At 49.8% G+C, this 18,497-nt stretch overlaps 2 protein-coding genes across 2 annotated transcripts in view; both read right to left on the bottom strand.

Moving 5' to 3' along the window:
• The window catches only part of LOC132996230 (phosphofurin acidic cluster sorting protein 1-like), a 23,322-nt gene extending 16,979 nt beyond the window's left edge, over window positions 1–6,343 (bottom strand). Inside the window, 1 exon segment of the mRNA XM_061066569.1 lies at window positions 6,187–6,343. Coding sequence (XP_060922552.1) covers window positions 6,187–6,341 — 155 coding nt within the window. The 5' untranslated portion in view covers window positions 6,342–6,343.
• Window positions 6,344–9,745: 3,402 nt separating this feature from the next.
• On the bottom strand, window positions 9,746–18,066 carry sf3b2 (splicing factor 3b, subunit 2). Its single transcript, XM_061095912.1, has 22 exons — window positions 17,920–18,066; window positions 17,310–17,356; window positions 17,038–17,088; window positions 15,421–15,648; window positions 15,261–15,311; window positions 15,066–15,150; window positions 14,792–14,886; window positions 14,530–14,638; window positions 14,340–14,434; window positions 13,903–14,145; window positions 13,668–13,787; window positions 13,499–13,579; window positions 13,182–13,409; window positions 12,943–13,092; window positions 12,765–12,854; window positions 12,366–12,473; window positions 12,152–12,259; window positions 11,106–11,248; window positions 10,674–10,775; window positions 10,408–10,507; window positions 10,127–10,318; window positions 9,746–10,028 (listed from the first exon to the last, which is right to left on the bottom strand). Exons 1-22 carry the CDS (start codon window positions 18,047–18,049, stop codon window positions 9,957–9,959), a joined length of 2,628 nt encoding a protein of 875 aa, XP_060951895.1. The 5' UTR covers window positions 18,050–18,066; the 3' UTR covers window positions 9,746–9,956.
• Between the last annotated feature and the right edge of the window lie 431 nt (window positions 18,067–18,497).

The raw sequence follows: 18,497 nt of genomic DNA, 5'->3' as shown, positions 1-18,497 counted from the left end.
TTACATATTTTCATGATGTGCGACTCGAGGCAACTTCTACAAAACATAAACATCTGAGCATCTAACTCATCGTTCACCAACAGGCTGGGAGTGTGACTACACTGAAAAGGCTTTGTCATAACACAAGTGTGTGTAAGTGTGTGTGAGTGTGTGTAAGTGTGTGTCTGCCGTCAGCATGATGTGTGTTCACAGCTTCTTGGCCTTGTTATGTAACTGGATCCCAGTGAAACACACGAGAGGAACGTGAAGCGTGTGTTGGTGACTCTGTCCGTGAACAGGTATCAGTCCTGCTTAGATCTGTGTGTGTGTGTGTGTGTCTGTGTGTGTGTGTGTGTGTGTGTGTGTGTGTGCACTAGCTGCCAGATGGGAGTCTATGATCTCACAGCAGGGGGTCCCTGGCAGCAGACACCAGCAGCTCTCACAGACCTGGACCTCCGCTCTGCAGCAGCCAGAGGAACAGATCTTTACATCCCAGTTATTAATCTGCTTCTGTTCACTGCTTCCTCCTGAGTGAGAGCATCCTGCTCCTCTGGGGCTTCTCAGCTCTGAAGGTATCATGGTGACATGTGGTGAGAGGAGGAGAATCTTTTAAAAGCTCAGTGAGATGTTGGAGGTTCTTACAGCCTGTCGTCCTTCAAGCTGCTGAGGAAAACATGAACCATCTTCCCATCACCGGTTCTTTACTGGTGAGCTCGTTTAACAATTAATAATTCTATGAATAACACGAGGAAAAACACATTCCTGGGAGGAGGTAGAGGAGGAGGAGGAAGAGGAAGAGGAAGAGGAAGAGGAAGAGGAAGAGGAAGAGGAAGAGGAAGAGGAGGGAGGTACTTCACACTCCCTTCAGGTGAGCCGAGCTGCAGAGGAAACTTCAGACCTCTCAGCTGCTGAAGAGCGAGAGGCTGAAGCCAACGCATGTGAACACAACTCACTCCCACTCCTTAGTGTGTCTGTGTGTGTCTGTGTGTGTCTGTGTGTGTCTGTGTGTGTCTGTGTGTGCTCGCTCTCTGCTTCTCTTTCCACTCCTGTGTGCTCAGCAGCAGGAGGAGGAAGCAGCGCTGACACTTGAGGAACGTGTGCGTCCCACTATTGTGTTGCAGCGTAATTATAGTAAAGTATAGTTACACAAACACAAACACTAACCCAGTCCAACAAACGCACAATGTATAATTCAGAGGATCCTGTCTTCCTGCCTCGAGTCTCTTCAGGACACAGGATTGTTTACCAGGAGACGAGCATCTATTCTTAATGCTGTGACCTTCAGGTTCCTCTCCTGCTGGAGGTCAGAGGCTCTAAGTTTCAGATGATGCTCTTCTGAAGAACATGCAAAGAGCTCAGGAGAGGAACTGTGTTAAACATCTGAGGTAGAGAACCCTCTCTCCCTCAGAGGTCCACGTCCTGCAGGTGGGATCAGCTGCCGCCCCCCCCCACTCCGGGCCTCAGCACAGACCACGCCTCCCTGTACGGAGCCAGGTCACAGGACACGCCTCCTCGGCTGGTTCGTTAATAATGCAGCACGAGGAACTCGGCCCGTTCCTGGAGGACCTGACCTGGAGGACCTGACCCGGAGGACCTGACACTAGGAGCCTTGATTCACCTCTGCCCCCCCGAACGCTTTGGATCCCAGCGACGCCGGATGACCTTCCACCTGTCTCCATCTGCTCTGATGATCTTCACACTCTGCACGAGGTGAAGATCCACACAGAGTCCTCTCCAGCCTGAGCAGAGCAGAAGGTCAGGAGGGCAGGAACCAGAAGGAACTCACGCCCCGCCCATGGATGGGAGGAAGGGCGGAGCCAATGATCACATGACCTCTCTGCTGTTTATATAGTACATCGTAATAGAAAGTTATTTCCTGTCAGTCCGAATCTGAATCTGCCCGAGGACGAGGAGGACACCAGTGGGTGAGATGTTCTGCATCTGTCCTGAGTCTCTGCAGATCAGGAGTCAGCTGAGTGTGTGTGTGTGTGTGTGTGTGTGTGTGTGTGTGTGTGTGTGTGTGTGTGTGTGTGTGTGTGTGTGTCTGCCAGCAGCACGCCACCAGCAGCACTGCGTCAACAACATGCCAAGGGGCATTGTGGGTAGACAGGAAGAGGTGAGTGTCAACACCTCCGCTAGAGAGGGAGAGAGAGAGAGAGGGGGGTCGCTCGCCCCTGGTGCAGCGACAGACACTCGCTGCAAGGAAACAAGTGAGAAGCAAATCTGTCTCCTCCTCTTCTCTCCCTGTCTTATCATCCTTCTCTTCCCTTCTCCTCCTCTCCCCTACTCCTTTTTCTCATTCTCTCCCCTACTCCTCTTCCTCCTCTTCTCCCCCTTCTACTCCTTCTCTCCCTGTCTCCTCCTCCTCATTCTCTACCCTACTCCTGCTCTTTCTCTCCCTGTCTACTCCCCTTCTTCTCTACTCCTCTTCTGTCCTATAGTCCTCCTCTTCTCCCCTCCTCCTCTTCCTCATTCTCTCCCATCCTCCTCTTCTCTCCCGGTCTTCTCCTCCTTCTCTCCTCCTCCTCTTCTCTCCCTGTCTTCTCCTCCTTCTCTCCTCCTTCTCTTCTCTCCCTGTCTTCTCCTCCTTCTCTCCCCTACTCCTCTTCCTCATTCTCTCCCATCCTCCTCTTCTCTCCCTGTCTCCTTCTCTCCCTGTCTACTTCCTTCTCTCTCCTCCTCCTCATTCTTTACCTTACTCCTCTTCTCTCCCTGTCTCCTCCTCCTCTCTCCTCCTCATTCTCTCCTCCTCCTTCTCTCCCTGTCTTCTCCTCCTTCTCTCCTCCTCCTCCTCTCTCCCCTACTCCTCATCTTCTCCCCTTCTCCTCTTTCTCTCTCTCTGCTGCAGCTGCAGTGAAATCAAACACAATTGACGGAGCGTGACGCCTGCACACAAACAAACGCACAATGTTTCACACAATTCCTCCACATCTCATATGAATGAATCTGTGGTTATTAGAACACAAACAGATTAATAATCGTTTATCTCAGAGTGAAGATCAGTAGGTCAGGATATTCAGAATGTAGATGAACAACAGAACTCACACTCTGCTCAAAAAACAAGAAGCTAAACCCCTCTGGAGGCGGAGCCGCAGGAAGACGTCATGTGATCTGTGCGACGCTTTGTTTCCACTGATGGAGTTCAGTCACATCGTGGATCGAGAGGAAGAAGTTCAGCGGCCGACGAGAAAAACAAACAATTTAACGAAGAATTCCGGTTCAGAAGAAACGTTTAAATCATCGATGGTCAACGTTTGACACGGAGACGGACACAGAGCTGTGTCCCCATGTCCAACAGGACGTGTCTCACTGAACGAGTCCATCACAGATCAGTGAGGACGCCACTGTAGCAAAGAAATGCTTTCCTGTGCGTTGACCACTAGGGGGCGGAGTCCAAATATGAGTTGGGATTACGGGTTCATTACAAAACTGTGGAAATGAGGCGGAGACTTCAGTCATTAGTCTGCGTTCATTTCCTCCGTCACGTGCACGTCTTCTCATTTCCTCCGTCACGTCTTCTCATTTCCTCCGTCACGTGCACGACTTCTCATTTCCTCCGTCACGTGCACGTCTTCTCATTTCCTCCGTCACGTGCACGTCTTCTCATTTCCTCCGTCACGTGCACGTCTTCTCATTTCCTCCGTCACGTCTTCTCATTTCCTCCGTCACGTGCACGTCTTCTCATTTCCTCCGTCACCTGCACGTCTTCTCATTTCCTCCGTCACGTGCACGTCTTCTCATTTCCTCCGTCACGTCTTCTCATTTCCTCCGTCACGTGCACGTCTTCTCATTTCCTCCGTCACGTGCACGTCTTCTCATTTCCTCCGTCACGTCTTCTCATTTCCTCCGTCACGTGCACGTCTTCTCATTTCCTCCGTCACCTGCACGTCTTCTCATTTCCTCCGTCACGTGCACGTCTTCTCATTTCCTTCGTCACGTGCACGTCTTCTCGTTTCCTCCGTCACGTCACGTCTTCTCGTTTCCTCCGTCACGTGCACGTCTTCTCATTTCCTCCGTCACGTGCACGTCTTCTCATTTCCTCCGTCACGTGCACGTCTTCTTGTTTCCTCCGTCACGTTCACGTCTTCTCGTTTCCTCCGTCACGTTCACGTCTTCTTGTTTCCTCCGTCACGTCTTCTCATTTCCTCCGTCACGTTCACGTCTTCTCGTTTCCTCCGTCACGTTCACGTCTTCTCGTTTCCTCCGTCACGTTCACGTCTTCTCATTTCCTCCGTCACGTGCACGTCTTCTCGTTTCCTCCGTCACGTGCACGTCTTCTCATTTCCTCCGTCACGTTCACGTCTTCTCGTTTCCTCCGTCACGTTCACGTCTTCTTGTTTCCTCCGTCACGTCTTCTCATTTCCTCCGTCACGTTCACGTCTTCTCGTTTCCTCCGTCACGTTCACGTCTTCTCGTTTCCTCCGTCACGTTCACGTCTTCTAGTTTCCTCCGTCACGTTCACGTCTTCTCGTTTCCTCCGTCACGTTCACGTCTTCTCATTTCCTCCGTCACGTTCACGTCTTCTCATTTCCTCCGTCACGTTCACGTCTTCTCGTTTCCTCCGTCACGTTCACGTCTTCTTGTTTCCTCCGTCACGTCTTCTCATTTCCTCCGTCACGTTCACGTCTTCTCATTTCCTCCGTCACGTTCACGTCTTCTCATTTCCTCCGTCACGTTCACGTCTTCTCATTTCCTCCGTCACGTTCACGTCTTCTTGTTTCCTCCGTCACGTCTTCTCATTTCCTCCGTCACGTGCACGTCTTCTCATTTCCTCCGTCACGTTCACGTCTTCTCGTTTCCTCCGTCACGTTCACGTCTTCTTGTTTCCTCCGTCACGTCTTCTCATTTCCTCCGTCACGTCTTCTCATTTCCTCCGTCACGTTCACGTCTTCTCGTTTCCTCCGTCACGTTCACGTCTTCTCGTTTCCTCCGTCACGTTCACGTCTTCTCATTTCCTCCGTCACGTGCACGTCTTCTCATTTCCTCCGTCACGTCTTCTCATTTCCTCCGTCACGTGCCCGTCTTCTCGTTTCCTCCGTCACGTTCACGTCTTCTCGTTTCCTCCGTCACGTGCACGTCTTCTCATTTCCTCCGTCACGTGCACGTCTTCTAATTTCCTCAGTCACGTGCACGTCTTCTCATTTCCTCCGTCACGTGCACGTCTTCTCATTTCCTCCGTCACGTGCACGTCTTCTCATTTCCTCCGTCACGTGCACGTCTTCTCATTTCCTAGGTCACGTACACGTCTTCTAATTTCCTCCGTCACGTGCACGTCTTCTCATTTCCTCCGTCACGTGCACGTCTTCTCATTTCCTCCGTCACGTGCACGTCTTCTCATTTCCTCCGTCACGTGCACGTCTTCTCATTTCCTAGGTCACGTACACGTCTTCTAATTTCCTCCGTCACGTGCACGTCTTCTCATTTCCTCCGTCACGTGCACGTCTTCTCATTTCCTCCGTCACGTGCACGTCTTCTCATTTCCTCCGTCAAGTCTTCTCATTTCCTCCACCTAGTCGCCATTTGTTGTTGTTGTCGTCACCTCTCGACTCGGTGCTGCCCTCTATTGATGACATCACGTAACGTACAGGATGCGTTGAAGCAGTGATGATTCCACCCCCCCACAGGGCGTGTGAACCATAGGGGCGGGTCACAGCGGTTGACCTTTAACCTTGAATCTGACTGATGACCCCAGTATGACAGGCATCATGAACACAAAGGGGCGGAGCATGTACACATCACACAGCGTGACACACGTCCTCCCTGTTGTGTGTGTCTGTCCGGGACACGGCTGAGGACCAGGTGTCTCGGTCATGTGACCTTGATGCTCCGCCCACGAACAACAAACACACAACAAGTCTTCTTCTGCGTCAGAGACCAACAAGCGACAAACATCCCAGCATCAGTGTGTGTGTGTGTCCTGCACTGATCAGGTGGGCGGCAACACAAACTGTTGGTATTAAGACCACCAGGGACGTGTGTGTCTGCCTGTGTGTGTCTGCCTGTGTGTGTCTGGCTGTGTGTGTGTGTGAGTGTGTGTGTGTGTGTGTGCACCTCAACAACAACTGATGCTTCAGGACCAGCAGACATCAGGAATCCTGGTGAGGGTTCAGTGAAGGTGTGGTTAGGGTGAGACAGGGTGTGTGTGTGTGTGTGTGTGTGTCTGTGTGTGTGTGTGTCTGCCTGTGTGTGTGTCTGTGTGAGTCCTACCTGGGCACGCAGCTGGGGGAGGACCGGTCCACCTCCCAGGTCGCGTACAGGTTCATGTGGACCGGCCTGGAGGACGTGATGCTGACCGGCTTGCAGGGCTGGAGGTGCGGGGAGGGGACGCTCCCGGTCCGGGGGAGCCCGCCTCGCTCCGACATGGTCCTGGTCCCGGTTCTCCTGGTTCTCCCGGTCCTGGTCCTCCTGGTCCTGGTCCTGGTTCTCCCGGTCCTGGTCCCGGTCCCGGTCCTCCCTCCTCTGCCTCGGTGCTACTGCGGGAGGTCGCTACTCGTCGCCCGGGGAAACATCGCAGTGGTCGCGGGGGTTCGAGGCTGATTCCCCGGGTCCGTCCCTCCGTCCTCCCGCCTGGACTCCCAGAGAGCCGCTGTGCGTGAGAGTGTGTGTCTGTTTGTGTGTGTGTGTGTAGCTGCGTGGTTGTGTGTCGGGCAGTGTGAGTCTGTCGATGCAGGAAGCGGAAATGTCTCTGACACACACAATGAGCTGAGAGCCACGCCTCCTCAGAGAGAGAGAGAGAGAAAAGAGAGAGAGGAAAGAGGGGGGGAGAGAGAGAGAGAGGGGGGGGGCATGCTGCTCTCATATTACAGTTTTTTCAAATCACTTCATTTCATTATTATAGATGAAGAAGTTTATATCTTTGTATTTAATCTTTACAAACACTTGTGTGTCATATGATGCATGAATTGTGTGTAATATGATGCATGAGTTGTGTACCTGTTCCTGGAAGATGCAGGTTTTGTGTTGTGTTGTGTTGACGTTTGACACAGAAATAAACATCAACATAACTGAAGTTACACACACACAACGTTGTGTTTTCTTCTGTCACCACAACCAGGTGTGTTGTGGTTGTTTTGTACAATCTCCTCCAAGGTGTGGTCTGTTTACCCATAATGCAACACACATACCAACTCATCAGACCACAACTTCAACACAACCTGTCCCAGAGCTGCAGGTTCTACATTGTGTGGTTATCACACACAGCATCAGGTCCGTGCTCATTATGGGATGGATCTCACTGCTTCCCCCTCAGACCTCCTGGAGACACAACTTGTGTTGCATTGTGTTGTTGCTCTCTTGACCTCCTGACCTCCTGGTGCAGTGAGTGTGAAACAGGTTGTGTGTGTCTGCAGCCTCAGGTGACGCAGCTGAGCCCTGTGGTGCAGCCGGGCCCTGTGGTGCTGGTGAGCTCTGTGGTGCTGGTGGGCCCTGTGGTGCTGGTGAGCCCTGTGGTGCTGGTGGGCCCTGTGGTGCTGCTGAGCCCTGTGGTGCTGGTGTGCCCTGTGGTGCAGCTGGGCCCTGTGGTGCAGCCGAGCCCTGTGATGCAGCCGGGCCCTGTGGTGCTGGTGAGCTCTGTGATGCTGGTGAGCCCTGTGGTGCAGCCGGGCCCTGTGATGCAGCCGGGCCCTGTGGTGCTGGTGAGCTCTGTGGTGCTGGTGGGCCCTGTGGTGCTGGTGAGCCCTGTGGTGCTGGTGGGCCCTGTGGTGCTGCTGAGCCCTGTGGTGCTGGTGTGCCCTGTGGTGCAGCTGGGCCCTGTGGTGCTGGTGAGCCCTGTGGTGCAGCCAGTGGCTCGGAGCTGGTTCTAAGCGGGTCCAGGTCCTCAGCTCCTCTCCCTGTGATGACTCTGTTCTGGATCATCAGGGATTCTAACGAGCTGCTCTTTTTAACGAGCTCGTCTCTTCTCACCAGCTGATCACCAGATTACAATCAAGCAGATTTAAAACACGCTCAGGGATTAACCCGGGTCACTAACCCGGGTCATTAACCCGGGTCATTAACCCGGGTCACTTCCTACACAGAGGCCAGATTCTGCCTGGTCATCAAGTGTCACTGGACGGGCCTCAGATCCAGAGTCACTTCGGCTTACACCTGTTGCAACACAACTGTGCGTGCAGCATGTGTCACACACGTGTGCGACACTGAGGGGGGGGGGGGGGTTCTGCTCTGAAACACTTTGAGATTCTTTGATTTCCACGTTTCTCTGTTTGCAGGAGAAGCTCCAGCTCTGAGGAGTGTGGTGGAGCCGCTCAGGGGGCACAACGGGTCGACCACTGACCAGCTGGGCCGTTCCCACCACCTCCACAAGCCTAAACCCCCCCCCCAGGGTTCGGGTCACATGACCAGGTGTCACTCAGCTGTCTCCTCACAGCGCTGATGATATATCAATAAGATGCAGTATCAATGTGTGTATAAGCTGAGTGTGTGTGTGTGTGTGTGTGTGTGTGTGTGTGTACTCAGTGTTTATCTGCTGCAGCTATTTAGGTCACGGTGCCTCCCACGTGGTCAGGTGACTCTCCAGTCCTCTACCGCCCCCTAGCTGTGGAAACATGCACTACACCCTGTATCAGGAGAACATCGGTAACAGCAAAGTTCTGAAAATGAATGTGATGACTTCAAAGTCTGATGGATTCACTCTCACGTCAAGTGCTCTGATGACATCAGCGTCGCCACGGCAACAGCCTGATTAAATCCTTGGTTTTAAATGTGATATAATTAACAGGTCACTTGTTCCACAGAACATGACGCAGAATTTTACAATATATTATTGTATATATATCGTTTTATACAATAATATTGTCTTTTGCACACTCGGTCTACATATTCTTACACTCATAGTATATTATCTATTGTATAGTCAAATACTTATATTCATACCTCTACTATATATCATATATTATATCATACTCTCTGTATATTCTTTGTATATAAGTCTATGTACACATATTTATACATGTGTACATGTTATAATTATTATTATATTATATATTCTGTTGCTGCCATTATTACAATATACTGCTTTTATATTGGTATAATTACTATCATATATATAAATATATATTATGTTATATTATATACTATATATACTGTACTATTTTTATATACTAACAATAACATTATCATCATATCATCAGTACTATTACCATCATCTTGCCACTGCACCTTATCTACATGTTTATCTTGTGTTTCTATTTTTATTCTTTCTACCTCAATATTTTTTATTTTATTCTATTGTATTGTATTTTATTGTATTCAAATATACCGGCTGCTATGACAGCTTAATTTCCCTTCGGGGATGAATAAAGTAATCTATCTATCTCTCTATCTATCTATCAATCCATCTATCCATCTATCCATCCATCTATCTATCCATCCATCCATCTATCTATCTATCTATCTATCTATCTATCTATCTATCTGTCTATCTATCTGTCTATCTATCTATCTATCTATCAATCCATCAATCCATCTATCCATCTATCTATCCATCTATCTATCTATCTATCTGTCTATCTATCTATCTATCTATCTGTCTATCTATCTATCTATCTATCTATCTGTCTATCTATCTATCTATCTATCTATCTACTACAACCAGTGGATATTACAGGAAGTTACTCCTCATCAGCTGAGAGTCCAGCACGTGAACCTCTTATGGTTTAAAAACAGAAAGTGAATTCCAGCTTTTCTCAAATTAGCAGCTTCTTCTGAGATAAATCTTCAAAGACATTATAAACAGATGTTCAGTGAATTGAAAACTCTTGAGACCAGAACAGTAGCAAACTCTTGTCATCACTTTATTTACAAAAAACAGAAAAAAAACATGGTTACACTAAAAAAATAACCACAACAGAGAAAAGACATGTCGTGTTTGTCACGTGACACAAAGAACATGAGAAGCATCACGTGTGTTTAAAAAAGAGAGACCGCCAGGTGACTGCAGGCTTCATCCTCCCTCTGCGCTGCCCCCTGGTGCTTCGGCTCTAGAACTTGAACTCTTTGTATTTCTTGGCGCCGCCTCGTGTGTCCTGCGGCTGGGCCTTCCGCTTCTTCTGCTGCACGGTGACAAGGAGAGAGAAGCAGATATTAATATTCAAATGTCACTCAAGAGGAAAACTTGGGTTCTGTCTCTAAAGCCTGAGCGAGTCGGTACCTTCTGTTTGGCTGCGTGCTCCGCCACCATGTCGCTGAAGTCCTCCTTCTCCACCTGGGCCTGCTGCTCCCGCACGTGCTCCTCGTACTTCTGGGTCATGGCCATCGGGTCCAGCTCCAGCTCCTCGGGCGCCAGGGCCACCTCCACGCCCTGAGACTCCTGCCCGGCGCCGGCCTTACGACCTGCCATGGCCTGAGGAGAGCAGAGAGGAAAGAGAACAGTGAGGAGGAGGAGGAGATGATGATCTGTTCACACAAACGTCTGGTGAAGTGGCGTCTTACCCCCGACACGTCGTAGATGTGCGTGGACGCCATCATGGCGGCTCCCACGGGTCCAGTCCGTCTCTCAGGAAGAACGGTGAAGAGCTGCGGCGTCTCGTTCCTGTGAAAACACAAAGATCCATTGAAGCAAAACTAAAACCTGACTCACGTTACGCAGCAAACGACAATGAAACATAGAACAGTTGTTTTTAGACATTTGAATGAAGAATTGTTTTATATTATATCTTCAGATGAACTCGTGGGGGGGGATTGACAGTGACACTCACCCGTCCATGGCCTCCTCGATCTTCTTCTTCCTCAGCTCGATCAGCTCGGGGGTCTCCATGCCGGCCGGGACCGAGGAGAAGCCTCCGGGTGTGATCAGTCCACTGGAACACAGAGATAAAAGCAAGAAGTTCATTCATGCACAGGAGAGCAACCAGAGAGATCATTTCAATTCAAACTGAACCAGTTTACATAATAATCCCAGTGTGAGCTTCAACCCACAGAGCTCACAGACCAGTGGAGGAACTGGTGACTCGTGTAAATCTGATGAGAACAGAACTCAGAACCTGGAACCTTCCAGCTGAACTGAGCTGGACAGACTGAGCTTTTCATCTGATGGAGAATAACACGCGTCTAAAAATAAAAACGTTTCTATTCTGGTTTTGTTTTCTCTGCTGATGATTTTTTCCTCCTGATTGAAACGAGTGAAGCACCTGTCAGCTGGAGTAAAGAACCCGGTCTCATCCGGCTTCTCCTCATCGCTCTCCTCCTCCTCCTCCTCCTCTGACGACTCCTCGTCCGAAGGCTCCAGCTCCCCCCAGGGCGTGTGGTCCAGCTCCTCCTCGTCCGCTTTGGCCTGAACACACACACACACACACACACACACACACACACACACACACACACACACACACACACACACACACACACACACACACACACACACACACACACACACACACACACACACACACACACACACACACACACACAGACACACAACAGTTTAACACACATTTCTGAACCTAACCGGTAATCAAAGTTTACTGTTAAACTGTATAATATGATGCTCCTATGATGACATCTTAGGAATAATTGGCACATAGATAGGGGTGAGAATCGGCAAAAATGTGACGGTTCAATAGCATTGTGATTCGATTCTGCGATTTATTGCGATTCATGTCCCCCATATTATTCAAAGGCATTACAAAAAATGAGGAGAATAAGACTGCTCAACTCACTTCAAATGTCACATTTAATTCTGTGAACAACATTGTCTTCTACACATTAACTGAAGTGCAAAAACTTTGTCCTTGAACATTCAGGACACAGGACCTTTGTAATTATTTTCTGAATAGGAGACCTCTCACATGAACACTGAGCTCAATCATCTCAATAAGAGGAACCTAGAGCTTCAATCAAATTGAGACCTGCAAGGTCATGACCCAAAATGTTAAATTCATTTGGGAATATTGGCATTTTTGTTCAGAAAAAGGAGTTGGTCAACCTGCTCAGATGTTAAAGTTCCTCTGGAACGTTACTATATCTCCTGCAGTGGAGAACATCCTTTCAGCAGACACACTAGGTATCTGTTAAACTCTGAAACTCTCCTCGTCATGCTTTGCCAGCCGGGGGCTGTTACATATATTATTGTAAATAAATATTTAAAAAAATATAGCGATACTGAACAGAATCGATGTTTTCCCCCACCACTACACAGATATATATATTTTAAATCCCCTGACGCTGTGGCTGTTACCTGGAAGTCTGCAGCGTTGGTCCCGAACACGTCTCCGTACAGAGGTTTCCCCATCTCGTCCACCGGGGGCTTCCCCCAGCCGCCAGCGTGGTAACCAAACGTGCAGTTCTGAGAGGAAGAGGAGGAGGAAGACGAGCAAACGTTCAAGAAACAAATTTTAGTTAGGTTAGATATCGGGTCAATACTTTTCAATGTGTGCAGGAGAAACTCTTACCTCTGGGATGGGGGAGTTCAGTCCTGGTATTTTGAGGTTGGGGTAGGAGGGAGGGGGGCCGTACCGCTGCATGGCAATCAGCCAGGGGGGGGGCACCTTGTGGGCATTCTGGGAAAGAGAAGACAACGCCGTTTAATGCTTTCATCATTTCTAATATTTTCTATTTGGATCATCTGTAACTGAACCTATAACAAGTGTGAACTCTGTCCGGGTTTCTTCCTGCTCATGTGACAGGAAGTGACTCATCTTCACAACAACACATTCACCAGCGGAAACAGAGAAAGCAACACAACAAGAGACAGCAACACAACAGAGTCACACAGCATGTGGTCTCCTCCGGTGCTCAGGAGGACCTTGCTCCCCAGCTCCAGGAGCTTGCAGCTGATTGGTTGAACTCACCGGTCCCACGGGCATCCCCAGGGCGATCCGCAGCTCGTCAGACAGGTCACCTGGTTTCTTCTCCTTCAGACGAGTCTCGAACTCTTTCCCCTGGAGACACACAAACACACAACTGCTCAGCCGGGGTCACGCTACACAAAGGTCCTCGGGGGGTCCGGGGGTCTCTGGGCTCTCCTACCTCATAGTACAGGTCCCCGTGGATGGTGAGCTTGGGTTTGATCTGCCACTTGAAGAAGGCGTCGTGCAGCTTCTGGTAGTCGATGTCGATCTTTCCCATCTTGGGCCGGACCTTCTCTCTCATTTTGGTCTTCATGGTTTTGGCGTCCTCCTGTGAGCAGAAGACAAAGAGCCTGGTTGTATCAGATCCTCTTAGAGACAGAGGAGCCTCAGGGCTTCAGAGACGTGTGAGGAACCCACCTTCTCCTGCAGAGCCTCCCTCATCTCCTGGATCCCCGTCCTCTTGATGAACTCCGGCAGCTCGAACGGAGGCTTCTCGATTCCTCTCTTTCCCTGGAGGTACTTCCTCTTGAAGCACCAGTGGCGTGGCACCGGCACCGTGTTCCTGGTGGCCTTCAGGTGGACCAGCAGCTTGGGCTCCTGGGCGGTCACATCGTGCATCTCCACCACATCTGGACGAGCCACCAGCTGGAGAGAGAGGAGAGATGATTCAATCCTGAAACACGTTCCTTCCTCCGGCTGAAGAAGAGGAGGATGAAGTGAGAATCTGGATTTACCTGCTTGAGCTCAGCCACAGTCAGTCTGTTCATCCTCCGCAGCTTCTTCTTGGACAGTTTAGAAACATCTGGTCTTAACTCCTGTAAATAATAAACATTTAAAACAACGTTAACGTAAAGAAGACAGTTTCTTTGAGCTCTGCTTTCTGACGGACGGAAGGATTCCAACCTCGTCGCTGTCGTCACTGTCTCTCCTCTCCTCCTCAAATCCCTTCTTCCTCAGCACAACCTCCGGCTTGTCCGTCTTCTCCGGCTCCTTCTCCTTCTCCTTCTTCACATCATCTGTCAGCTGAGAACAAGCAGGAAGCCGTCGCATTACAGCAAAACCAACGCCATCAAAATAACTGAAACACTCACGAACGCTCCGTTAGCTTCGTGTTCCTCCTCAGTCACATGGTTCTAACCTTGAAGGCCTCAAAGATCCTCTTGAAGAAGATGTAGTTTGGGTCGTAGATCTCTGGCTCCTCTGTGATGTACTCGATCTCCACCTCCGGCTCCTTCTCTTTCTCCTTCTCCTTCTCTTTCTCCTTGTCACCCTTCTCCTTGTCACCTCCTTCCTTCTGCTGCTCCTGCTCCACCAGCTCCTTCTTCTCCAGAGCTCGCTTCTTCTTGCTCTTCTTCTTGCGGTTCCTGCGCCTGCGGTTTTTCTGAGGAATGTTTATGTCTGGATTACAACTCAATCATCAGGTCTTTTTTCTCTGATGATTTGCACATTTAAACACAAGGAGACTGTGATGTTGTGAATCAAACATCTGAGGTATCTACAGTTCTCTGATGTCTTCAGGCCACAGGTCCAAAGTGATTATTCTACATTGTCAGATACTTTAAGATAAGGACTTACATCTTTCTTAGACATCTGGTCGTCGTCTTCTGTCTCAGACAAGACGGGAGCCGAAGAGTTCAGGTCCATCTCTGCTCCTTCATCAAACTCCTCCCCTTTGAAAGGTAAAAGCAAACGAGTTGAGACAAATCAGACCTGGAAGCAGAACCCAGAGTGATGGAGCTGATGATCGGAGCCAGGCGTCACTGACCTGTGGGGTCGGTCAGCTGCTCCTGCCGGATCTCCTTCAGCTGGAGGATCTTCTCCAGGGCCTGAGGGATCTTGGGGCCACTGATGCTGATCTCCTCATTCTGCCACAGCTGGAACGGAAGGAGAAGAGTTGTCAGAGGGTGACTTCATCTAGAAGCTCACAATCCTATCTCCACTGAGTGTTAATGTTAAGATGATTTAGATGCTTCATGTTCTTTATGCTCTTCCACTACACACACACAGAAGGAGTAAGGTGTGTTCACCTCTCGGTTGTCTTCTCCTGGAGGAGGAGGAACTCTCTGCTTCTGGGTCGGCATCATGCTCACCCCCGGAGGCAGCGGCCCACGAGGATCCAAACCTGAGGATCAGAACAAGAGGCAGCGTCAAGCTTCTGTGGAGAAACAGTAACGCTCCTTCTCTTCTAACAAAGGTTGAACCAGTTCCACGGGACGGGACTCCACATGTTAAATGATTGAAAAACTGTATTAGGACGATTGTGATTAGTATATTGTGGAGGAATGATGAATGTGAGCCCACCTCTCATGGCACTGATGAGCGGCATGGCCCTGGGACCCATCTTGGACATCTCCTGCTGACGCTCCTGCTCCAGCAGCATCGCAGCCTGAGGAGCACAGAGGAGGAGACGTGGAGTTAAGATGGAAGAAAATAAAAGAGAGGGAAGTATTAAATAATAACTTAATATGACAGGTTGACTCTTCTTCTTCTTCTCACTCTTTTCTGCTGCTCCAGGAGATCGTGTTCATCCATCACTCTGGGATCACCCTGAGACACACAACAACATTCATAAGTAAACAAACTGCATCACACTTAGTGCCTCAGTGTGTGTGTGTGTGTGTGTGTGTCTGCCTGTGTGTGTGCGCCCCCCCCTCACCTGCTGCTTGGCCCTCTCCTCCTGCTGCAGCACCATGGCTGCTCTCTGCTGGACCATCTTCAGCTGGTCTTCATGGGACATGCCGGGGGGGGGCAGGCCGGGGGGCTCCATGCCCATGTGCATGCCGGAGGGGGGGGGCCCGGGCATCATGCTCATGGCCTGGAGCATGCCCATTCCGGGGGGCATGGGGGGCATCGGCATCGGGGGCATGGGGGGGATACCCTGCATCTGTGGAGGAAGACGTGAGGTTACACAACAAATCCATTGATTCATTCAGAATTATTATTCTATAGAGTAATTCATCAGTGGCGTCAGAAAAACACTTTGAACACTTGGAAACAAACTAGTGAGGTTTAGCTACTCATGTATAATATTCATATAGAACCAAAAATATATTTTTTAATGTAGAATATAAATAGATAAAATATGGTTGATATTTATGTGTTTGACTTTCATGACATCATCATATTCTACAGTCATGAAATCATCAGTGTGAAGAGTTTCAGCCACTGCAGGTGAAATGCATGGTTCCACCAGTAGAACCAGCTGCTGCTGCACTGGTTCCACCGGGATATAGTGGGTTCAACTGGGATACACTGGGATATACTGGGTTCCACTGGGTTCTACTGGGTTCCACTGGTTCCACTGGGATACACTGGTTCCACTGGGATACACTGGGATATACTGGGTTCCACTGGGTTCTACTGGGTTCCACTGGTTCCACTGGGATACACTGGTTCCACTGGGATACACTGGTTCCACTGGGATACACTGGGATATACTGGGATATACTGGGTTCCACCGGGATATACTGGGTTCCACTGGGATATACTGGGTTCCACCGGGATACACTGGGTTCCACTGGGATACACTGGGTTCCACCGGGATACACTGGGTTCCACTGGGATATATTGGGTTCCACCGGGATACACTGGGTTCCACTGGGATACACTGGGTTCCACCGGGATACACTGGGTTCCACTGGGATATACTGGGTTCCACCGGGATACACTGGGTTCTACTGGGTTCCACTGGGTTCTACTGGGTTCTACTGGGTTCCACTAGGATACACTGGGTTCCACTGGGATATACTGGGTTCTACTGGGTTCCACTGGGATATACTGGGTTCCACTGGGTTCCACTGGGTTCTACTAGGTTCCACTGGGTTCTACTGGGTTCCACTAGGATACACTGGGTTCCACTGGGATATACTGGGTTCTACTGGGTTCCACTGGGTTCTACTGGGATATACTGGGTTCCACTGGGATATACTGGGTTCCACTGGGATACACTGGGTTCCACTGGGATATACTGGGTTCCACTGGGATATACTGGGTTCCGCTGGGATATACTGGGTTCCACTGGGATACACTGGGTTCCACTTGGATACACTGGGTTCCACTGGGATCCACTGGGATACACTGGGTTCCACTGGGATACACTGGGTTCCACTGGGATATACTGGGTTCCACTGGGATACACTGGGTTCCGCTGGGTTATACTGGGTTCCACTGGGATACACTGGGTTCTACTGGGTTCTACTGGGATACACTGGGATCCCAGTGCAGCAGCAGCTGGGTCCACTGGGTTACACTGGGTTCCACTGGGTTCCTTTACCTGGGGGCCCATTGGTTTGTCCTCCCCGTGTTTGCTGAGGAGGATCCTGGTCTGCAGAGACACACACGAGCAAGGAGGCGTCGATAGGGGTTTACAATAGTTATTAAACTCTAATAACATGTATTTATTCTATAAGCTTGACTCCACCAGTCTGAATCTATTGGTTTAACATCTACACGTCACAGCAGTTACATGTGAACCTTCATCTACCACAGTTCCCATTCACAGCAGGAGTCCATGATGGGATGTCTCTGCTGGACCAGAGGACTCACCTGCAACATGTAGCCCTTCAGTCTGTCCATCAGCTCCTCCCGGGGACCTGGGGACAGCACAGAAGACACCAGGGTTAGAGCTAGGGTTAGCTTCCATGGGAACAGGGTAAGGGTTAGAGCTAGGGTTAGTGTCCTTCTGGGTTAGATAGGGTTAGCTTCCTCTGGGTTAGAGTTAGCTTCCCTCTGGGTTAGAGTTAGCTCCCCTCTGGACTAGGGGTTGGAGTTAGAGTTAGCTTCCCTCTGAACAGAGTTAGCTTCCATGTGAAAAGGGGTTAGGGTTAGCTTCCCTCTGGGTTAGGGTTAGCTTCCCTCTGGGCTAGGGTTAGCTTCCCTGTGAGCAGGCGTTAGCACCGTTAGCTAACAGGTCTAAACTCTCTCAGTTCTCTACACGTTTAACCTGAGGCTCCAAACAGAGAACACGTGTGTGTAAGACGTGTAACTAACTGAAGCAGGAAGTTGTGATCATAACAAACGCGTGTGTGTGTTAGCATCAGTGTACACAGGCGCAGCGTTAGCTCGCTGTTAGCCGCTAGCATTAGCAAGTGGCTAGCTGCGGTTAGCTCTCCTCCTCCCCGGCTCCACGCCTCCCTTCCCCGGGTCTTCCTCTCACCCATCACCGGGGCTCCCAGCTCCGCCAGCTTGGCCTGGAGCTCCGGGTGGCTCCATGAGTTCAGGCCCGCGATAGCGCTGCCTAGGTCGGCCTGGAGGGACTCGGTGCCCGGTGGACCGTCGGACGCCATGTTGATCCTGAATGAAACGCTGCTGCACCGACACAAGAGAGGCCGAGAGCATCACGGGAAAACCGCAGTGGCTGCTGGGAGGTGGAGTCCGGAAGAGGACGGGGCGCAGTGACGGGAAACAGCCGCTAGATGTCAGTGTGGTCACTTTGAACCTGGGTTATTATGGCAATGCATTAATGGAAGAGCTTTGATTGACTGATCTGACTAAATGAACAGTTCATGAAACAATCTAGAGACAGAACATCAGAGACCAACGTGCAAGATATAATAATCATAATTCATAAATCATAATAATAATAAACTTTATTTGTACAGAAGCTTTCATAGGAGTCATGCAGCTCAAAGTGCATCTCTCATATTCATAAAATAAAAACATGTTTATAAAATCTAATTTATTTTGTACTATACTCTAATATAATTTTTATATATTGACATTTAATTAATGTCA

The sequence above is a fragment of the Limanda limanda genome, chromosome 22 (assembly GCF_963576545.1).
Source record: "Limanda limanda chromosome 22, fLimLim1.1, whole genome shotgun sequence".
In the NCBI taxonomy this organism is placed as follows: Eukaryota; Metazoa; Chordata; class Actinopteri; order Pleuronectiformes; family Pleuronectidae; genus Limanda; species Limanda limanda.
Note: the sequence above shows the minus strand (reverse complement) of the source record. Positions and strands in the feature narration are given on the sequence as shown.